The sequence below is a fragment of the Hippoglossus hippoglossus genome, chromosome 14 (assembly GCF_009819705.1).
Source record: "Hippoglossus hippoglossus isolate fHipHip1 chromosome 14, fHipHip1.pri, whole genome shotgun sequence".
NCBI lineage: Eukaryota > Metazoa > Chordata > Actinopteri > Pleuronectiformes > Pleuronectidae > Hippoglossus > Hippoglossus hippoglossus.
The window spans coordinates 15549255-15571936 of NC_047164.1; the positions used below are offsets into that span (position 1 = coordinate 15549255).

The 22682-nt window shown below is 41.7% G+C and overlaps 2 protein-coding genes and 1 long non-coding RNA gene across 6 annotated transcripts; 2 read left to right on the top strand and 1 right to left on the bottom strand.

The window, feature by feature from the left end:
* The first annotated feature begins 1215 nt into the window (after nt 1–1215).
* pafah1b2 (platelet-activating factor acetylhydrolase 1b, catalytic subunit 2) lies at nt 1216–5250 on the top strand. 2 transcript variants are annotated; one of them, XM_034605608.1, is made up of 7 exons: nt 1216–1234; nt 1667–1797; nt 2201–2282; nt 3436–3525; nt 3813–3929; nt 4139–4261; nt 4502–5250. In XM_034605608.1, exons 3-7 carry the CDS (start codon nt 2202–2204, stop codon nt 4778–4780), a joined length of 690 nt encoding a protein of 229 aa, XP_034461499.1. In that variant the 5' UTR covers nt 1216–1234; nt 1667–1797; nt 2201; the 3' UTR covers nt 4781–5250. The 2 variants fall into 2 exon arrangements, with proteins under 2 accessions (XP_034461499.1, XP_034461498.1); XM_034605607.1 differs by lacking the exon at nt 1216–1234 and having other exon boundaries at nt 1324–1797.
* Nucleotides 5251–15077: 9827 nt separating this feature from the next.
* LOC117773852 (transgelin-like) lies at nt 15078–20145 on the bottom strand. Its single transcript, XM_034605611.1, has 5 exons — nt 19989–20145; nt 15977–16163; nt 15704–15875; nt 15452–15554; nt 15078–15340 (listed from the first exon to the last, which is right to left on the bottom strand). The coding sequence occupies exons 2-5, from the start codon at nt 16154–16156 to the stop codon at nt 15190–15192; spliced, it is 606 nt and encodes a 201-aa protein (XP_034461502.1). The 5' UTR covers nt 16157–16163; nt 19989–20145; the 3' UTR covers nt 15078–15189.
* Nucleotides 20146–20287: 142 nt separating this feature from the next.
* LOC117773853 lies at nt 20288–22453 on the top strand. 3 transcript variants are annotated; one of them, XR_004615983.1, is made up of 2 exons: nt 20288–21751; nt 22211–22453. It is a non-coding gene; the product is annotated as an uncharacterized LOC117773853 (long non-coding RNA). The 3 variants fall into 3 exon arrangements; XR_004615984.1 differs by having other exon boundaries at nt 20288–21747; XR_004615982.1 differs by having other exon boundaries at nt 20288–21715.
* Nucleotides 22454–22682: the final 229 nt, after the last annotated feature.

The window sequence follows — 22682 nt, forward strand, 5'->3', positions numbered from 1 at the left end:
ATTTTGAGATCCCATCTGATCCATGGTCCTAAACATGCTGCCGCCTAAATGTCACTTGATTGGATGTAAAATGAATTGACAGATTCATAAGAGTTTTTCTCCACAGACTGGGGCAACATAATATTGGTGGTGAAAACATGTTTTGCAGCTCCTGATGGGAAGAGCAGTGTTAATCCTATAACAGTGTCCCTCCATAACCTCTCATTGTACAGCACTTTCAGGGCCCGTCTGCTCATGCACAGTCGGAAAACAACTGAGACAGATTTCTGGTGGATTAACAAATGCCCTTGTGCATTTGCACAGCACAAATGTTGGTCAGGCAATGCAAGGTTTTTGTTTAGGTATCTGCACCCCAGCTTTAATGAATACAATTCTTACCTATATAACGTACAAATATGAAGATAAGAAATAGAGGTAACATCATATTTTACCAAGGTTGTTTACATTTGTATTTCAGAGTTTCAAATTGGACTCAAACTTGGAGGAAGTTGCTGCTAAAAGAAAATGTGTAAAAGAGAATGTATGACCACTCTGTGATTTGTAGGCCTACGACGAGGCACAACACAAAACAGCGTTAGTGATTCACAATGAAGATAAGAGTGTTATTTCATGCATGTGAAATAACTTCTGACAAAACAGGAACCTGACATGTCAATTTTAACAGAATGCAACACAGCTAAATTATAAATAATGTATAAATATAAATCTGTTTTTGTGAACTTATTCCACTTAATTTGTTATTTTTATATAAATTTAAAAAGCCTATTATCACGAACTACAAAAATGACCACACCACAATACTATTAACAAATATTACCAAAAAAAACATTTTCTCTGTGGATGTGGATTAACATGTTGATGTGGTTACTCTTGATTTGTAAAACTACAAGTTCACATTAAAAATACGCAGTTGCAGTGTCAACCATGTATATATCAAAGAAATTTGACTTGTAGTGTGTGACTATATTTTTTACTCAGACTCCAGATAAAATGCAACAACACAGATTAAAATACATACAAAAGCCCAAAAGGGAGGGGGGGGATCTATAAATATAAATATCAATGAATATTCATGTAAAGTAAAAGTGTCCTTTGTTGTGGTTGTATTTTAAAGCACACATCACATATTTCTAGATAGTTCCTGTGTTTCCTGCAGCACTGGAAGGCAGACCCGACGTGACCATGATGCTTTGCGGTCTGCCGCAGGGAGATGAGCCACCAGTGGAAGTGAGAGGTCTGTTCACGGAAGACTCACAACAGCGATGCTAGCGGTGCTGCTAATGATATATAATCTCTTACAGTGTTATTTCTCCCACGAGCAACAAGAGCGATGTTGTTTATGAATCAAAGGTCACGCGTGTCAGGCTGTTTTTAGATTTGAATTGCACATTCAAAACCAGCGAGCCACCCATGATTCATTGCGGCAGCAGCCCTGTGTACTTCTCGGGAATTAAAACATAAATTACAGAAGCTAGCAGTGTTCAGGGGTTACGCTACACAGCTAGCTACTTTAGCTCGGGCTACTTATACTGCAGTATTGTACAGTTTGTGTCTGTAACTCCGGCTCGCTGCGGTGTTACGGTCAGTGCTGTCTGCTGGGGGGCTCTCCTCCTCTCACGCTCTCTGCTCCGTGCCTTCTTGACACACCTTTTGTTGTCTCGTCGAGCTGGAGTCAGCTAACGGCTGCTACCGAGCATCCCCCGCCGCCTGCCCCGCCGCGGAGAACACAATTCGCGGGTAAAGAGTTTGCCCTGAAGCCGGTTGGGAGCCGACACGTGACGGCCAGCAACACACAAGGTAGCTTGTCTTGCAAATGAATAATAATAATGATGATGATAAACCACAGTTCTGGAAGCGACCGCGTTAATGTCGGCGGCTGTGTCTAACGTTAGGTGGGGAAGATGCAGCCATAGCAGTCATTAGCGGGCTGGTTAGCTCGCTGGCTAACACGCTAACAGTGCGATAGCGGAGTTAATGCCCTGTGGTCTGTAAACACCCGCAGTGAAAGCGAAAGTCGCCGACATCCGTATTAGCAGCGTCTGTCTGCTCCTGTGATGCTAAGCTGCTACATGACAGCAGCTCCTGTTAGCTGCTGCTGCTGCTGCTGCTCCTCACACTGCACCAGCCCAGACAACATAAACCCGCCGTGTAGTTGTGTGTTGTTGTGTCTCTCTGTGAATCATGTGTGTTTGTCCTGCAGGATGAGTGCCGATGAACGGAACCCAGCTGCAGTGGCTCAGCCGGTAGAAGATGCTCAAGGAGACGGACGCTGGATGTCACAGGTTTGTGTTTTAGAGGAGGAAACCTTCGCTCGTTGTCTTCATGTGTCATAAAGTAAAGCATCAGATTTGTTCTTATTCATTCAGGCGATATGCTACATCATTTAGTCTCATTCTTCGGCTTATCCCTGCTTCTTCATAGCATCAGCTTGGTTGCTGTGTTGACATATTTTTTTTTACAATCTTTAAAATCTTTAAATGTCCAGGATAACAGCCCAGTGTGATGTTTGACTCACGAGAGGCCCGAGCAAATTAAATTAAGTTAACATATTGATAATTGTCACGATACATGGAACATTATTATTTCTGCTAAGTTTAAAGACTGATTGTGTCTCTTTATTTCAGTGACTGACAATCCCCTGACAAATTGCTCTATTATGTGTTATACGTCCTCACTGTGTTTGCAGGATCCACATGCATTACATTGCTATAGGATTTTTATTATACTGCTATTGATGAATATTATATTGTGATAATTATCAATATTGTTTTTATTACCCAGCCCTAACTTACCATTCTACTCATTCATCCAAAGGTTTTCCACATTTCCACCATTAACCGTTTTCCTCAGATTACTTCTCCAATTAATTTGCCCCTGTAAACTACACATTGAATCTTGCATTTATCTTCATAATTGTGGAGTGATCCTGTGCATTGGCTTGTTTTGAGGAGACTTTGAGATGCAAGCTACAGTAGACCTGCATCAATACTGTTTAGATGATGTTCTCTATAATATCAATGACAAAATAAATGTGGGGTGAAAATGATGTGAGTGGTAGACATCATATTAGTTCCCCGAGGCTTGTGTTTCTTTCAGACAGCCACCTTTTCTAGCTTGTTTAGTAGGTCTATGTAAGGTTAATCCTCCAAAGCTGATAGAACTGAGACAGTCTGCCTCGCTCCGAGCTCTTTTTTAGATGGGGCACCAGACATGTCTTGACTGTGATGAGCCAACAGGATTTTGTCTTGACTTGGAAAGCTTGCAAGTATTAACCTCCTGCTAGGATTTGGTAGAAAACTTGGAAAGACTTGGATTGGATAGATTTCTGCAAATGTTACTTATTTATGTTTTTATGTATCTATTCCACCCATCACAATTGTGCACTACATCCTAAGGTCTAGTGATGAACTTGTATTTTTATTTATTTTTTTACAGCACACAAGATTTGTGCTGGAGTGTAAAGATGGCGAACCAGAAGTGCTTTTTGTGGGAGATTCTATGGTTCAGCTAATGCAGCAGTTTGAGGTGAGATATGATATTCTACACCTGGACATTTGACGACTGACGTGAAAGTAGCATTTTTTCCTTTTAATCTGAGTATTTTCACACACTACTCCTGATATGACATAAATGTACAGGTTTATTTTGCTGCACTTTGAGTCTCATATTTATACATATAGCTTTGTAATGCATCTTGTTCTTGATCAGCATCTTTTGTTGTCAGCATCAGTGAGATATTTGGTGTTAGTCACCAAAGTAAGAAATGCAGAATTGCTCCTATGAAATCAAGACTCATGGTTTCCTATCCACAGATGTGGAGAGAGGTGTTCTCTCCTCTTCATGCGCTCAACTTCGGCATTGGAGGAGACACCACCTGCAACGTGCTGTGGAGGCTACAGAACGGAGAGCTGGAGAACATCCGTCCCAAGGTAAGACAATCCTAGCAGCCATATTCCTAAGTGTGCTTTTTGTAAAAACTGTAGTAGCAGCAGTTGGTTGTATCACCCTAGCTGTGGTGGCAATCTAGACTCGTACTTCAAGAAAACTCATTCTCTCAAAACATTGAGCAGGATCTTGGCTCCCGAGAGGAGTGTGTGCAGTGAGAATAAGCAACACGTCTGTCTGTGGTCTTGTCCAGGTGGTGGTGTTGTGGGTAGGAACCAACAATTACCAACACACAGCAGAGCAAGTTGCAGGAGGAATTCTTGCTATTGCGCAACTGCTCACATCCTGCCTCCCAAAGGCAAAGATAGTTGTGCTGGTAAGTTCACTTTTATATCTTGTCTTTTGTTGTACCTTGTTGGTTTTAAATTAACATGTTGATGGGATTTCTCTCTGCAGTTGTCACACTGAGTGACTTTTGAGTAACTTTTTCACTTTTAGCAGCTAACGAAATAATGAAGTATTACATACACTGAACATTGCATCATAGAAAAAAATGTATGCACTGTCAACATATTGACCCTCGTAAATTAGTCAAACATATTTTTGCTGTCCTCAGAGTCTGTTGCCCCGGGGGGAGCGGCCCAACCCACTGAGGGTAAAGAATGCTGCCGTTAACGAGTTCTTGCGGTCTTGGCTGCCACGTCTGGGCCGGGCTCAGTTTCTGGACGTGGGCAGGGATTTTGTTCACTCTGATGGAACCATCGTCCCACAGGACATGTTTGACTTCCTTCACCTGACGCCGTCAGGTTACCGCAAAGTGGCCAAGCCCCTCACTGACCTTCTGCATCAGATGCTGGATGAGACACCAGAGGAGAGGCGGGCATCGCTGGCTTGAGGGTCGTCGTCGAGCAGCAACATTTATCCAGAGGCATATCTCCACCCACTGCTGTGGGAGAAGGGGGGGGGGGTGTGGCCCTGGTATCTGGAGGAGGAAGGAGGGGTGTGGGATGACATCCATGAGCGGAGGGTTGTTATGGGGAGGTGATAAGGAGGGAGAGAGACCTCACTACAGACGTAGACACTGTGATTACAGTAGTAAGCTCTAATGCAAAATGATTCACCAAGGTCAGGCTACTCCGAACCATAGACAGACAAACATATGAGATCATATGAGACTTCAGTGGCTCACACAGCTTTATCTTGGCCTGTGGTAAAAATGAGCGTTTCTCTCTGTCACTTTTTCCACAGAGACATGATACTAAACAGAGGAACACAATGCAATTTCTTCCCTTATGTTTTGTTTGGTGTCCGCAAAACTGTAACTGTGCGGTCTTGATATTATAACACGAGAAATCCAGCACACAACAAACAGTAGGAAGAACATAACCCAACATTGTATAATGTTATGAGTCTGGCCTGTTTACTACAGAGCAGAGGTTCCCAACCTGGTGGTCAGGGTGTCCTTAGAGGTGTCAAGAGAATTGTTTATTTTTTCAGATATTTGTCCATTTTTGACCTTTTTTAAATCATGAAAAAGCATAACCGCTTTTTCACCTCGTCAGGCTTCTAAAAATCCAATGAAATTGGAGATGTTAAAATCACTTTTAAGGGTCCACAAGTGAATGGTTGGGAACCAAAACAGTATATAAAACAGTGTAAACAAATTTACCAAGTCTTTAAAATGGTCACTTTTGAATTGATGTGTAACTATTTTATTGTCTCTACAAATTGTTAATCAATGTAAAATAGATTATATTTGGAGAGACCACACACACACACACACACACACACACACACACACACACACACACACACACACACACACACACACACAAACAGATCACTACTTCATCTCATGTGACTTAAAACCACAGCAGAACTAAATGTTCACGTCAAACCTGACGTCGGTGTTCGCTGCATGCATGTTTTAAGGTGAGCCTCAGCTTCGGTGTTGAAAGTGGGCCGACGCTTCAGTATGTTAAATCCAATGTGCTTTGATTATTTATGTACATTTATTGAGCGAATGTCGGCCAAAATCGTGTATTCATACATATCCATTAGTGATGTTGTGCCATGTATCTACATGGGTCTTCCGAACAACACTAATCCTGTCGCTTACATGCAGAGCTTCTATTTGTAGATTTACATTTTACTATTTTCATTTTTGAGTTGAAAAAATGTCATAACTTTAGGCCGTGATATTCTCGTGCTCCAGTATAACAGCGAACTTGATTTTAATTTTAACAAAAGAGAAAGAAATTCTGAAACAAACAAGTGGTTGTCACGTCATCTTACATTACTATTCATAACACAAGCTATCCCTTATGAATACGGTTTGATGTGTGACATTCATCTGTATCTCCCCCTAATATGTCCAAATGTTCATAGTCCAACCCTCCCACCCGCTCTCTCTCTCTCTCTCCCTCCTCTTTACATGAATATACAGTATTTTTATCATAGAAGCTCCTCTGCATTCTGTTTCTCACCACCTCCTTATTTCTGCCACCGGTTGTACTCGTAGTGACTCCAGCCCCGCCACACTGCCACCTCACATCTCCACATTGTGTAGCTATTGAATTATTTTAAGGAGAAAAAGTAGGCTCTGAACACAGCTATAGTGAATATTGTCACGCTAAAAAGAGAAATCACAGGTCATGTAAATAAAGGTATTCATCTGTGAGCTTAATACCATAGCTGTTCCTCCATGGCTTCGGTTCTGTTGCCAGCGTCAAATGCTACTGTTGTCTTAAGCTCCGCACATTCACGTGCTGTGTATAATATAAATGGTGTATGTGTGTGCCTTATGTGTTGATGGGGACAGTATGTGTGCTCCTGGATTGTGTACGTTGGATGTGCGAGTGCTTAGAAGCGACCCCACCGCCCCGGTTGTACATAGGACGTGAGGCTTGAGAGAGTGATGTGTGAAGAGGGTTCAGATTGTGGGAGTCTATGTTTTTTGGTGCAATACACACACTTTGCACTGTTTTGACTCGCTGTCACATTATTGTGTTAAAGCATTCCAATAAAAAAACAAAACAGAATCTAATCAAGTGTGAGTTTTTTAATTAATTAATTAATTTAGTGATTTAAGAATTGTTTGGTTGTCGTCATGTTTTACTTTTGCTCACCAGCAGAGGGAACCATTTCACCAGAGAATGGGAACGATGGCCACCAACAAGACTCGCTGCTGCTTCTGTTTTTTTCAGAGTTTGTCAATGCGTAATTAATTCATTAACATCAAGTTCCATTTTTTTTGTAATAACTCACCAGCAGCGCTCTGAGGAAATCTCCTGTTTAAACGTCCTCATTAAACATTTAGTTAGGCGTGCTGAAGTGCGATCACTGGCGAGTTGTAAAATACTTGCTGAATAAACCATTTGCTCACTGTTAATGTTGCTCTATTTATGGAGGCCTGCACTTCAGACAGTCTGTTGAGAGAGATGTTCTATCAACACAAGACTAAATGACGTTGAGTAATTATCTGTGGGTTCACATTACGAGTTCATGTTTCCAACACAGAAGTCAAAAGAGAATCTAAGCAGTTACATTTACAAGTTTTTCCCCATGTTTGTGAATTTTTCCTGAAAGATAAGTCCTCAGTTATCAATGGGTTTCTATATGTACCCGTTACATCAGAGTTTGTGATATGCTGCCATGTCTGATAAATGGTGCTGTGTGGTTGCAAATCAGGGTTTTAGACCCATTTATCGTCTACTTCAGGCAACAGCTTCAATGCTGTATCTGATCACAGCAGGAACTCTGACCGTGAACTACAAATTCCAGCTCATTTACCACTTCAGTTTAATGACGCAAGCTCCTCAGAACACCAGTCCTATACTGATGGTGTGGTTCTCTGATTGGGCCATGGACAAAGATGATTGTGTCCTCGAAATAAATTCCAAAAATCAAATCATTTTTCTTGAATATGGGTAATTTTGTTCCAAATTGGTCAAATGACCCTCATGGGGTTCAGCCTCTTTAATCGCCATGTGATGCAACTGTTATTATAGTGTGATGGCTCTCAGATCAGATGTCCTCCTGTGCCAGAGCCATGTGCTTGTGCTGTGATTCTTGTTGCCGTTGTTTTTTGTTTTGGTCAAAAGTTGAAGCTAAATCTGTCGCAAGTTTTAAGTTCACAATCAGATTAGGTTTCACAGGAAAGGAAATGTGGACATGTGGCCATGATAAAAGCAGAAGTTCAGAAAACCCCTACAACCATTTTCTATAGTTCATAGTGACTGGCAGCAGGGCAAAATCTACATCATGAATCTGTATCTGTTGTCACCAAGATACTGCAGGATTGATTTTACAGTAGGTGCAGGAACCTCCGTAACCAGGGGAGGGACCTCAACCCTGTCTATATGCATCAATATTTTGAGCTATTTGATTTGCAACAGATGATGAATTTAAACCACAACTAATTTGAAGCACATTCTTTGGTGTTTTCAGTAACATATGTTATGATAAAGCAACAGGAACAACATTATCGAACACATGATTTCTCATGACTGACTTCGGGGTCGATGTCCAACCAAGAACGGCCACCTGGCTTTGACTGAGGAACCCAGAGATAGGGTTAGATATATCTGTTTAATATTCACTGATCTTCATGAAAAAAATCTAACCTTTTTTGGGGGACTGATATCCATGAGTGTGTGAAAATAGGAGCAGCTTGGTTGAATTTAAGGGAAGTGTTGGGCCTTGGCATAGGTACTGTATGGGCTCGATCTATTTAAGGTGATGAATTATAGTTTCTAAGTTGTTGGCAGGTTTCAACAGAGCAGCTGAAAGATGGTTCAACAAAAGCAGCCTTTTTCTAAAAGTGAACTTTGAGAATTCATGAATATTTAACAGCTTGTTCCTGGATTTCAACTCGTCACTCTGGTTTGTCTTCCTCGCTCTGCGTTTAGCATTTTCCGATTTCAATATTTCGCCTCAAACTGTTTTTAAGGGAAACACTTGCTTCTCTCCCTTCACACCTGATACTTATTTCACCCTCTTGCTGTTCATCGCTGGCACATACAGTAGCTTACGACACAAACGGGCACCATGAGATCTGCTTCTGTGGTTCACAAACAACCTTATTCATGCTCATGACTCATCCACGCACTCACACACACATATTCAATCTTCATGCTCACCGCAGTCTTATACTCAGAGGATCTACGCAGCAAATTACACCTCTATTAAACCATTTGGGGGCTTAATGTGCAAAATGTGTTTTACCTCCATTAAATCATGTGAAACAGCAAGTCTGCATCACTCAGTCAAGAAGTATCCCGATGGTTTTTTTTCTACTCCACGACCAGGTCATCGAATTTTCATTTGCACCCATTGATTTCTGCACTGCACTTCTCGATAATTGTCTTGGTTCTAAAGCTAATTCAGCAGGTCTCAGGTCGGGGTCACGCTGTCCAGCTCACTTCTCTTTCACCCAGGGCAATCAGGGCTTGACTGCAGTCTGTGGTGTTTACTTGAAGTCCTTACACCGGCATCACCGCGCTGCATACTAACCAAAGCAGCCTTACATTTGCTCTACTGTTAATTAATGCCGTCGTGCCTTTCTCATAAAATAAGAAGCTGCATTTTTGTTTGTTTAAGTTCAGTTTGGGTTACAAACAACTCAATAGGACAAGCTGCCCTTTGGACTGTTCAGTGCACACAACCAATTACTGTTTAGATAGCTACCGACCTACAGTATTATCTTTTTGTTGTGAGATTTCTTCAGGAGCATTGTGGAAAAAGGAGATGTATATCTTCCTGTGTACAAACCTTAACACGTCTACAAAGCATGTTACATTCTGATTCTCTTCTTTCTTATGATAAGGAATTTATTGTAAGGCATAAAAAAATATATCATAAGAACTTAGGGTTTCCCCAAAGTATAGATTTAACTTGAGGAATGTGACATTCAAACCTAGAAGAATGTTTAAAAGGGTGCAATCGATCTGCTTTTGGGAACATGTGTAAATCGGGGAAAAAAACCACTGAAATAATCTGTTTTATCTTTGTGGGAAACTAAAGCAGCTCCATCTCTTAGAGAAGAACAATGTGTCTTTGTACCGTATACACGAGCCTTACATTTCCCCTTGGTTATAACTTGATTTGTGCCCACATGTGAAAAACAACTGTGGACAAGGGACTAAAATGTATCTTCAGAAAAAGATTCCATTGGCAGCTGTTTTGGGGCTTTTAATTTCACATGATCTTCATCAGCAGATGGACTTTGACCAGTTGTAATAGAATGAAAAACAGACATTTTTCTAAACTATTTAAAATAGTTTAATTTAAAGTTTTTTTGAGTGGGGAAAACCCTCCCACAACAAATGGACCTTTTGGCCAGATTGTTTTCTTAATTCAGTACGTTAGTGTGGTGTCGTTCATCAGTCTTCACGCCTGATGTCTGAATGAATGAAACTACATGAGACTCTGCAGAGAGGTCAGCCAGTCGAAGTCATGAAAGGACATAATCCCTCCCAGGCTTCCCACCCACTAACCGTGCTGGTTATGTTCATTATGGCCATGCCCAAAAACCCACTCAGGGTGCTTGAAGTCATGCCTCTAGGGTGTGACAGCTTTTTTCCAATGCGTCACTCAGAGTCTTTACATCACCTCAGTGACTCTACCAACCATAGCATTAGTTCTGTTCTGATAATCACACTGAATGTTGAGTCTGGAGTAGGTGACAGCCTTGCAGTCTTCTTCAAGACTAAGTTTAAGAAATTTGGAAATGGCCTTTGGGCCTTGTTAGGCTTATTTATGCTCAACGTTAGATAAATATACAGAATTGAACAGAACCTTCTCTCCGCACTCTCATTTTGTTCATTTCATCCATATTTGTTTGCGTCTCCTGAAAACCTACGGACAAAATGGAGCAGTACCATCGGAAATTGTAGGGGGGGGGGGGGGGGGGGGGGGGGGGGGGGGGGGGGGGGGGGGGGGCAGTGTAGCCAATAGTTCACGCAAGACAATCATTGTGCATCAGTAAGAAATTTGTGAGGACAGACATTTTAAGTTGGTAAGACACTACAGGCCCAGGAAATGGGACAAATAGCTGCTTTTCCCTCTTTCCCAAGAGGTCATTATCACAACCTTCTTCACCTTCGACATGTTCGTGTTGTCAGAAACTCTCAAGTCTGCACTGCCCCCTAGTGGATGTATTGCTTAACAACCATGCAAACGTAAAAGACGCATGGAAGTATGTGCGATGGATATGTCTTTTTGTACGTAAAGGCACCATACATTAGCTTTTACCTTGCTCATCAGTACAGAGGTAGCTGTCAAAGTTTCACTGTGAAGGGTTCAGGGATACCTAGTGGTGAGGTTGCAGATTGCAACTGAATACCCCTGCCCTCGCACCCTTTTCCAAACATGTTGCAGAACATGGAGGGAACATAAAAACACAAAAGGCTGTTCCTCGAAGCAGTGTTTGGTTTGTCTGTTCTGGGCTACTGGACAAACATGGCGGACGTGGAGGAGGACCCACTTGTAATGTAAAGAGCTTATTCTGAGGTCATGAAAACACATTGATTCTTAATTTCAGGTGATTACACACACTCATGTAACAACATTACTCATGTAAACATATCATAGATAGAATGCCCCAATTTACACCGGGCCATTACAGGAGGAGAAGGTGTAATATCAGATCCCCCATTCACATTTTCCCAGACAGTCTCAGGAGCTGGCCGCCCTCCAGTCAAAATACCACCTCTGTAACCTCAGGCTATCGTTGCCCCTGTTATGCCCCTGTATGGCAGCAAAGTACATTCCACTACAGTGAGGCCACTGATGTGTTGGTGTTTCCACACTTTCATTTAAACCCCGATGGAATGAAAAAAAAAAAAGTCTCCTGTGTCAGAAAGGCCAGGCACCGCTGTTCTGCAACAAATTATATGCAGAAATATTAAAAAGACTGAGACATAACAACGTCAGATAAGGATGTTTGTTTTAGTTTGTTTGGGAATGTTTCAGATGGGACGAGTGGATTTTTTAAAATCTCATTAATTTAAGCTACGTTCCTCGGTCGTGTGATGGGCCAGAAGTGAAATGAATTTATGAGTTATGAAAACTCAGCTTCAAAGCGATGGTGTTAAATTTGACCTCACATTTACATAGTTACCTCATTACTCCGAGTAAAAGTAAAAATAGAAACACCTTTTTTTCACTGAGCCTCTGTTCTGCAGCATTTTTAAATACCTTGATCAAAGATAGGTGGATATTCAAAGAAGGGAGTTTTTTTCTCTTGGGTTTGTCAGCACAGATTCAGTAAGTACCTGCTGAAACCGGCATGCACATGGTGATATCACTCTCAGCTCTCAGTCAACCATTCACTGATTCATTAATCCACTAAGTTCACTTCACTGCAAACATTAGCTGATAAGATTGTTAAATCAGGGAGTAGGTTATATTGTCTTCGATAAAGTTTGATTAAGTGATAAAATGTTAAAGGCCACACCCTGAAACAATGCAAAACAATCATGAAGGATTTTACTCCATTTAAAGTGTAATGTAATAAAGTTCACTAAAAAGACTGATCAGGGCTACTGAATCAAACAGAGAGATGAATCACTTTCATATCATGATCCTCAAATGAGGATCCTATGAGTTTCCTTTTCATACCACAATTTATGCACATGCACATAGCACCCTGCAGAGCAACAGCAAGGCTATGTTTCCCTGACCTGCCCCCCCCCCTGTTGTCATGACGATAGTGTTTAGAAGCCTCTGTTTGTCACTGTTTGTCACTGTTGTGAAATGAAAAGCATCAGAGCAGCACATACTGTAGGCCACCACATATACACACTATATATAAAACCAAGCAAAACCATCTTCTCTGTGTGAATTAATCATTTTGTAGTCAACTGTTATTGAGTGTAATAATCCTTGTGTGTGTATGGGTTATTAATTCAATGAATGTGTAATTAAAAGATGGATTACCATAACTTCTTTCTTTCACTTGAGCTCTTGCCGCACCCCCCCTAAATGTCCTTGCACGGCCCTGGATGTTTGGTATAGAGAGTTGAACGAGAATGAGTCACAGTCCCAGCAAGTCCTGACACATTCTGTTAATGGACTTGTGAAATAAACTCCAGTTTATATGTTGAGTAGTGTGAGGCTCTCGGATCTCACATGTGCCAAAGCCGAACCGGTCTGCTGAAATAAATATAACTGTTGAAATAATAAAGACCTTTTGACAATTATAATGATGTAAACTATACGACCGAGACGACAGCCACTTCCCTGCAGAGAATAATGTGCTGCGTCCTCATGCAGGGAGTTTTAATATTAAGGGGCTATAAAAAGCAGATGAGCTCACTTCAGCAGAGGCTTTATGAACTATTTAATATAATTGTGCCATTATAAAAAAATAGTTTTCTGATGATTTAACTATTAAAAGAATAGATTAAAAAACTAAAAAATACAGGATAAAAAGTGCATATTTACTGTATTGTCTTCACTGTCTTTTAAATCGGTAGTCGTTGCTCATGGATTTACCGTTTTAACCCTCTGTGTCAATCCATTTTTACACACACTTTCCTGTGAATACAAAGGAAGAGGAAAAGGAAGTCTTTGTGTTTATCCTCCCTCTGCAGCGGTCACTCCTGTTTTGGAAACGCTCTCTGACCTCTTCAGTCCTGTTCTGTCTTGACCTGCTCTGCGTTTTGACCCCAGCCACCTTAATCTCCCGTGTCTCACTCCATCAAGTGTCTTTTCTTTTTCTTTTTTTAAATAATCTTTTTTTCTTCATCAAACCAAGCCTTTTTCTTTTACTATCATCTCCATCTCTGGCCTTTTTTTCTGAGACGGTCATGCTGTACAGCTCAAGTGAAAACACAGTATAAACAAAATCTTGGCAGGGGATGGAGATTCGAATCCCCCTTCGTTTCTCTCCTTCCATCCAACCAGAGAAAACATGGCCAGGAAAAATCCAGGCTTTATCCCCACCCATCGATACTCCCTCCCATCATTTCTTTCTCCTCCCACCTTTTGGCACTTTGCACCTTTTTTTTTACCGACTGTTATCTCTGTGTGGAGCACAGCTCAGGTTTAAAACAAACACAGCTCAGCACGAAGCTATAGTTACCTGTAAAAACACTGACATGTTTATCGTGGGTTGCCATGTATCAGTTCCTCTTTTTTTACTGTTTGCTCAATACCAGGTTATCAAGAACCACACAGGAAGTGTCAATGCAGCTCACTGTTCTGTGATCTAATCAGCACACAAGAGGCGTCTTTACAGTCAAATCAAACTTTATTTCAATATCGTCCAATTGATGTTAAAATAAAAAAAAAAAGGTCCAACGTTTATTAGAAATGAACTGAGAACTAAATGCACAAGGCAGGTGAAACACACACAACTGTATTTAAATTTTGTCACTTAACCGGGAATTTACTTTCAAAATTTACAAAAAAGTGGAATTATCTCTTCTTGTAACCTATTAACTCCAGATTTTCTACTTAAATGTATTGTACTTCTTATCTGTTTCAGTTCATTCCAGTTCACAATGATTCAGCAGAGGTGTGAAATTTGCTTTGGAAAGGTATTTCAATCTCTCTGAACCATGTGCTCAGTTTACTCTTTATCATTCATTTTATTTAAGTATAGCATTATAGCTGTCTGGCCCTGCTCATATGCGTAGATAACATTTGCAAAACTCCCCTTGGTGGTGCATTCAAGGACATCCTGACGTCCAGTAATTGATTTTCAAGCGTTGGAAACATGGATTTTGTTGTTTCAAACATGAAAAGCTTGGAAATCTAAGATATGAGGTAGTCCCTGAATGCACCAACAGAAAGCATTGCTGCTTTATCATGTTGCAGCAATGTAGCCGATAAAATACAGAAAACTTGTTGTACTGAGATGAACTGAAAGCAGTGGATGTATGGTAAGGTAGGAAATCAAAAAATCTCACGGTTTGTGGAAATGAAAAGCCTCTTTGATTCTAAGGTAGTGACTTAAAGGATGCAAAACAACTGGAATGATGTTTTTAAAAGTATTATGTACAATTAAAAGCGTAGTCGTAAAAAGACACGTTAAACGCTCTGTCGGATTGTCTAATCACTCAGTACTGTTGACGCTCTCTACAAGTGTGTGTATCCTCAACGTGGAGTGTGTGTCGTGTATGTGCACATGTTGTCGTTGGTCCCCGTTTTTTGGTCCAGTTTCGTCTTGAAAGCAGTCAGGTCACATTTCTCCTAATGGCCAAGGTAAGAGTCCAAGTCGCTTCATCCCCGCTGACTGGCCTTTGGGAGGACAGAGGGAGGAGTGTATCGGGGGGAGGGTTACAGCGGTGCTCGGGTTCAGGGGTTGTTGATAATCTGCCTGGGTAGTCCGTAGCCTGTCATGCCAGCTTGAGATGCTCCTTTATTTGTGCCCATTTGCAGGCCGATGACATTTTTGCCTTCACTCAGCTGCTCCTCTGAGAAGTCTCTCCTGTTCCCTAGGGACTTCCTGCACGCATACAAACACACAACCCCAAAGTCATTCCTCAGCACTGAAAAAGAAAGCTCCTTTTGTTTTAACAGGCTAGTTGCATTGGATGGGGGAAAAGCTCAAACTTACTTATGGAACCAATTGGGATCTCCTTTGTAATTCCCATCATGCTTTGTGACTGCCAAACTACCCAGAGACATCAGGGTCCTCTGGACAGCAGCCAGGTCTGAGCCTGAAGACATGCAGCAATCTCAAATGAATGCACGAGGAGACAGTGACACTTCAACCACTCAGTGTGGCTTCATTTCCTTATTTATACAGCTGTAAATCTGCCAAAGACTCTGTTGTAATAACACAGATGAGTTCTGCTGGTCGTCTTACTTTCAAAGAGGTCTACGGTCTGGAACATGTCGGTCTTAACGACTCCATAGGTTTCCGCAGCTTTGAGGAACAGGGAGATCTGCTCCATCTGCTTAAACGGCATAGTGGAGGCCTTGATGGACCTGATGGGCTTGGTGGCTCCGCACAGGCTGTTGATGAGCTCACACAGCACCTAGAGGCGCAAACACAAGGAGGAGACTCTTTTGTTAATATTGTACACGAATGCAAAATTACGATTCTAGATATTTACGTTTATTCAATTCCAACACTCACACGTCCATCCTTGAGCCACTTCTGGAAGCCAATCCTGCCTGGCTCGGGCTGCTCGACGCCAGAGCCACACTGGGAGACGATCCACTCCACCAGCCTCTCCTCCAGCTCCTGGTCGTATTTTTTATCAATCTTACTCTGAACCTCACGGCTCATACCGTAAGAAGGACCGTGGTTTGCCATGCTGATCCTGTTGGAAGGGAACGTTGTCTCTAGGTTAGCAAATAGCTCAGCAAACTTCACTCTTTAAAGTCCTTTTCAATGTGGATATTTAATAGATATAAAAACAGTCCAATTCAAATCCCTGCCCAGCTCACACCCACAGACCTGGCTGACTTTCAAGTAGGATTTAAGTCGCTCTCTTCCTGATGCGTGCATACGCTGCATAGATGTGCTTCAATCTGCTTTTTTTACGAGTTCCTACATAGTTTCAATCCTTCAGAATGAATGTTGCAAATTTTTGGGGCCCTCGCTTCATCCAGGGGCTTTTTTTATTGTTCAAGCGATCACGATTATTCAGTTGGCCGAGATTGAGTTATCTCATCTCTCACCAGGAAGTGAAAAAATATATTTCCTAAAATGTCAAACCACTAACTCAAGCTCGGCAGAGGTGCATGTGTGTGTGTCAACCTCTCTATAATACAGGAGGGCACGTTTAATCATGTTCTTTTTTAATTGCAATGATGTGACGTGCACATTTTCTCACAGTCAGTACCAGAGTGAAGGTTTCTACTTCCATTGCTCAGACCATGCCATTGTCATTATTCTATATTCTCTGCACATGGAAGTTTTAAATGCTAAGTGTCTTGAGTAATTACGACACCGCTGCTCTCTGTACGTCATTATGGTCGGCCTATCTGACTTATTAATGCACTAAGAGCTTCCTGTTAGCTTCAGCAGAGCGGCCCTGCTTCCTGCATCCTGTTTGCTTGCTCAGCTGTCACTTCCTTCCTCCCTCCCTGACAAAGGTAGTGTATGTCCAAACAGGAGTCTAAACAAACTGCTGCTTTCACAATGGAAACAGCAAAAACAAAAAGCATGAGCATGAGACGGAACGTGTTAACCACCACGATGCAGTTGCTGCTTTGACGGATTGGAATGAGTTACACAGGCAGTTACACATTTCAGTGACATCTTTTTGCCTTTATATAGATAGATAGTAAAGGAGTGAGAGGAAATAGGGCGTGACAAAGGGAGAATGACGTGCAGTAAATGGTCCGGCCAGCTGGGGGTCAACCTTGTGACCTGCTGCTCAAGGCATATGAATCAATGTTGTGTATGCACCCAATCTATTCAGCTATCGGCTCACCCACCAGTGCCATCTCTGAATGTCTTGCAAAGTAGATAACATATGAAGATGCTTATAGCAGATGGAAAAGTCCCCCCCCCTTCTTACTTTTCTTCATTTCCTGCCCAAGTATGTGTGCATAGATGAGTTCTTTTTTTCCTGGGCTACGTAAAAAAAAAGCTGAACAAATCACGTAGGATTACATGCATCTGTTAAAAATCCCGGCAAACCAAAATTGAATATAAACCATAAAGTACATTTGTGCCCTAAGGCCAGAATGGCACACATCCGTTGCGAAACAGAGGCTTGTCAGTGTTACACAATCTGTGTTGATAGTTTGACAAATCGTCGCTGTGTCCAACAGCTCCGCACTGGAGGCCTGGCTGCCATAGATCACACTCTGTTCATTGTCTGAGGTTGTGCAGGAGAGGCCTCTTCCTGTCCATTAAGTTGTACCAGAGCCAGTTTGTGACAGCAAGCCACTGATTGAATGTCACAAGATGAGCTCATGCCGCTGTCCCTCTTCCAATGGCAGGACTGATTTTAATGTGGAGTTCATAGTTAAGACTAAACACACATGGAGCAGGGCAAGCTGTTCAAACAGAGTGCATGTTCAAGTGTTTGAGTGAGTAAACTCTACGCCTTACAAATCAGTTGGCAGCGGCCGAGCAGTTACTCTGACGCCTCGTAATCTTAGAGCCACAGCTACAAGCCTCAACAATAAAAACCAGGATGTTGATAATGGATGAGTGTGCTGCTAAGGTTACTGACTTGATTTCAACATGGAAAGTAATTATCATGAATTTGGTTTACGTGTAGCTCATACATACACGTTTTCATTTTCAAACAATATATTTAACCTTGTCTCACTTCTGTCCTGCAGTAGTTGTACAATAACCATCCCACCTCACTTTAAATCACCTGGGTGACCGATGTAAAGTGGTTGTATAACCACTGTAACCTGCTGATAACCAAATGTAACATATAGGGCATAAACCTACACGTCCATGTCTCATAGTTCAGGGGTGGATCCAGGGGCAGGGCCAGGGGGGCACTGGCCCCAACTGAAATCTGATTGGCCCCTTAAGTCCCCCTCTCCTGTCAGTAGTCTTTTTATAATTTTTAAACAAACTAGTCATAAACAATACTAACAATAAATATGTACATTTTGTTAAAGTCTAAATTTTAAAAAGTTTTTGGAAAGTACACAATGTGCTTGACAGAGGAAGAATCTTCAGAATATATTCAATGATGTGTGACTTTGCTCAAAGATATAGAGTTAACAGTAAACAAGCAATGACTTAAATGTGCATCTTAATGAATCAGGAGTAATTCATGGATATTAGACATATAATCGGCCCCCCTGTGTAAATTGTGGCCCCTGATTTAGAAAAATCCTAGCTCTGCCCCTGTCCTAGTTAACTATTCATAATGTCATTGTTAAGTTTGTATTGATCACCTCAGCTGCAGGACAAATTACTGTTACAGTTAGTTAATACTTTCATTCAATTTATGATAATCCGTCAGATAATGGTAAATAAAGAAAAGAAATATTGTACAACTGCTTTCCCACTGAAATACCATTTTCAACCTTCAGTAGTCCAGGAGTCGGAGTGCACGTGAGCTTTTCCATTAATGCTCTGTTTCCCTTGATGCTGGCACTTTTTAATACTTGGCTGCTTCATAGAGAAACTACTTCTCTCTGTGTTCGCGCTCTAATCAGCTCCCATGTGCCATTAGAGGGTTAATGTGTCTCACCCAGATGCAACTCCAGCTGTTACTGTTTTATTTATCATCCTCATCACTGGAACCGATTTCCTCTGTATCATAGCATCTTGCAGTCGTCCGTCATGAGATGTTTCACAACTTTCTTGCTGTTGCAACATGGCTGCATCAAGCTGCGTCATGAGGAGCTTCTTTTTTTTTTTTTTTTTTTTTACAATTATTCAGTATCTGAATTAATGAAATCCAATTTGTGGCTCCTTTGGTTCAACAGGTTTCTTCTGAAACCTTCATGATACAGAGGATTTGTAAGCAGTTATCGAACAGAGATCAAAGATCATGTTTCCCTTTGTCCTGCACAATCACAACTGCTGCTGCTGCTGAGCCACACTGTAAATTCAATACTGTCTAGTTAAGCCTGAAGATAAGAAGAACAGCACATGAAGTCACAGTTTCTCAGTTATCTCACAGTCCAAAGCACTCGCCTGCTCATTAAGTTTTACTTTGCTCCATAAATGTGACGACACATGTGAAACACACATGTTCTCCTGCTGTATCCTGAGCTGTCTGGAGCTGATGTTCAGACTATGTATTAAAAGTAGTCAATGACATGTTATTAGACTGCACTGGCTCCACGTTGAGGAGTCTCTGATGTTAGATGTGTCAGGAGCTGAACCGGCGCACGTTCCCTGAAACTGCGAGGCCTCGCATTTTGCCCATGAGCTCCTCTGAAGAGAGCTGAGAGTAAGATAAGGAGGGTTTCACAACGCAAGACTTTACAGACTATATAGTGGGTCATTCAGAGGGCATACAAACTGTATAGGAATAAGTAAACTTTAACTGAGCATTCAGCCTCACTCTCTGTATGACCAAAAATGGGTGATGCATTATACCTCTTTGTTTCCTGTTTCCTGCTCAGCGTGAACCACAAGCACCACAAAGCAACAGAGAAATCTATGTAACTGCCGGTGGTTCATGAGTGAGGCCATGAGGAGTATTACTTACTTTGTGTAGTAGCTTTCAGGTGAGTACAGGTGAGTCTGAGCTTGTGTGGCAGTGCTCCTCCGTTCCTCTTCTTTCTAACGTGCACTGTACAGGAGTGCTGGCGTGAATGCAGAAAACACCCTTGTCTGAAATATATGACTTCACCACATTCAACAGAAAGAGGGAGCAAGAGAGAAAGAGAGAGAGAGAGAGTGAGAGAGAGGAGAGATACGCCCTCAGGTCCTCTAATTTCACTCTATGACCCGCCCATTTGCTCTTTCTCTTTTTCCCCACTCAAATTGTAATTCCTTATTTAGGAGAAGGACGGGAAGGAAAAAGAGAGCATGTGACTGAAAGAGTTTGGTGTGGTCACTGAAAGGAATTCTCCAGATTTCTCCCTCTAAACCGCCACAGTACAAGAGGGGATTAGGAGGAGAGGAGGGAGGGATGATAAAAATCCTCCAGAACGGTGAAGTGTGTGGGAGTTCGAGTAATTAAAGAGCAGTACATGCAGGAGATTATTTATTGCCTTAATTCAAATGGATGATGTTGGAGGCCTCTGAAAAGAATCTGTCTGAAACTGTACTCGGGCAGCTGTGGAATGTCAACCCCTCCTCTCTGCCGGGCTTCATGGCAAGACACAATAAAGAGGAAGGAGGAGAACAGGATGTGACACATCACATGTTATTTTTCGCCAATGCCACACAACGGGAATGCATGAGAGATGGAAGTGGCTCACGTCCTTGTGCACGGTGTCATTAGGGAAGACACAGCTGTACATCCAGACGGTTTCCATGACAACCAGCAGAGACACTCCTTTCTAGGCATTCCAACCGTGTCAACCGTGTGTCGACAGGAGCAAGTCAGGGGAGGAAAGCTTTGAGACGAAACATTGACATCAGGCGTGATAACACCATGAGGACTTGGGTAATGTATTAAGTCATCGGCCGAGCCCGTCAGTCATGACAATGTCGGTGGTGAGGCACACTGGGATAGGCTTGCGTCAGCCATGATTTGTGTTACTGCAACACCCACTTATAGAATGTGTCACCAGGGTTACGTCTGAGTTAATGATCACAACCTGAGAGTATATTTTGGGCTGGAGGGCGTTTCCCCTTTCCTGCTCAAAAATCCTGTTTCTACATAATAATAATAATAATAATAATAATATTTTAATATTTTAAGTGATCAAACACATGTAACAATTTGTATTGTATCTCTTTGTAGGATTTTTTGAATTGAGCTATTTTAAAGCTTCCATTATTTTAGACTACACCCTTTTAATCAACCAATTTTCATCTGATAGGTTTACAGTTACATGACGCTTTTATATGATTTAAAGTACCCTGTAGTATATATACTTGTAAAAATGAATAGCTTCATATTGCACAGCTGCAACAGTAAATTGCTGCTCACACATTAATGCACATGGTCATAAAGGCAGTCATTCTGCTTAATGAATATTACATAATGAATATGTCTGCCGGTGATATTTAGGTCAGATTTTGAATCCAAGACTTTTACTTGTAATTGATTTGTTATGTTCTCTGGTGTATCCATTATTATTTAAGTAAAGCCTCTGCACTGGTAATGACCCTGTCTACTGAATGCACAGTGAACCGGTTGACATGGTGTGTGAGGAGTTAGAGGGGGTGTGACTTGGAGGAAAGTTCCTGCTCCACCAGATGATGGACGGCTGTGTGTGTATGTGAGAATATGGGAAACATTATCCAGCAAACCTGTAAATGGTGAAGATACACACAGATGAAAAATTCCACATGTGGGTGAGCTGTGAGCGAGGGGGGTGGGGGGTGGGCACTCAACATTTCTTTTCAGTCTGTGGTGCCAGCTTGCTTTATCACACGTCCAGAACTCGAGGCGTTTCATGCCATCTCTAACGTTAGTCATTCTTTCTTGTGTTTAATCTTTGCATCTCACAAAACGCTGCGTTTGCAGGAAAGTGGGAAATTCAGTGTTGGCAGTGTTTTAATCCCCCTGTGAGTTTGTACAGGCGGTTTCTGCACCACAGCAACATCTGGTGGCTCAGGGGGAGCAGCCTCTCACTGCTTCTTCCTCACTGATGTAGCATTAACTCCACAGACATGGTGCAAACAGCTAAAAGCAGCATTATATTCCACACTGAGCAAGAAATGTGTAACATATTATTTTTTTCCACAGGGGTGGAGACGTGTTGTCCTCGTCATGTGCACAGATTTAACAGGTTTAATTTTATTTTCATGTAGATGGACTCGCTGCCGGGTGCTGATGATCCTGCTGGCAGGTGCTAATTGGAAAAAGAGCTGCTCGGTGGATAAAAAACTGTGGTGTCATCATCAGCATGTAGCGTCTGAAGCTGTTCCACAGAAAAAGAAGCTAAATAGATGGAAAAGAAGAACTGAGCACCAAGGGGGGATTTTTGTTGTTTTCAACCTCAGAATGAATAATTCAACGCTAAACCTATTTTGGGTCAAAACACAAACAAAAAAGATCCTGATCTTCTACAAAATCTGTCTTCACCCATGGTTTCTGACTCTGACAGTTATAAATAATTAAAGTAAAGTGGTCAGAAAATAAACAGATAAATAAATAGATTTTAGCTCCGTGGGGAGGGTCTGTCGGTGAAGCACTTTGGTTCAGACTGAAATAGCTCATCATTAAGATGTGCTAATCAGCAAATACTATCACGCTAACAAGCCAAGACGATGAACATGGATA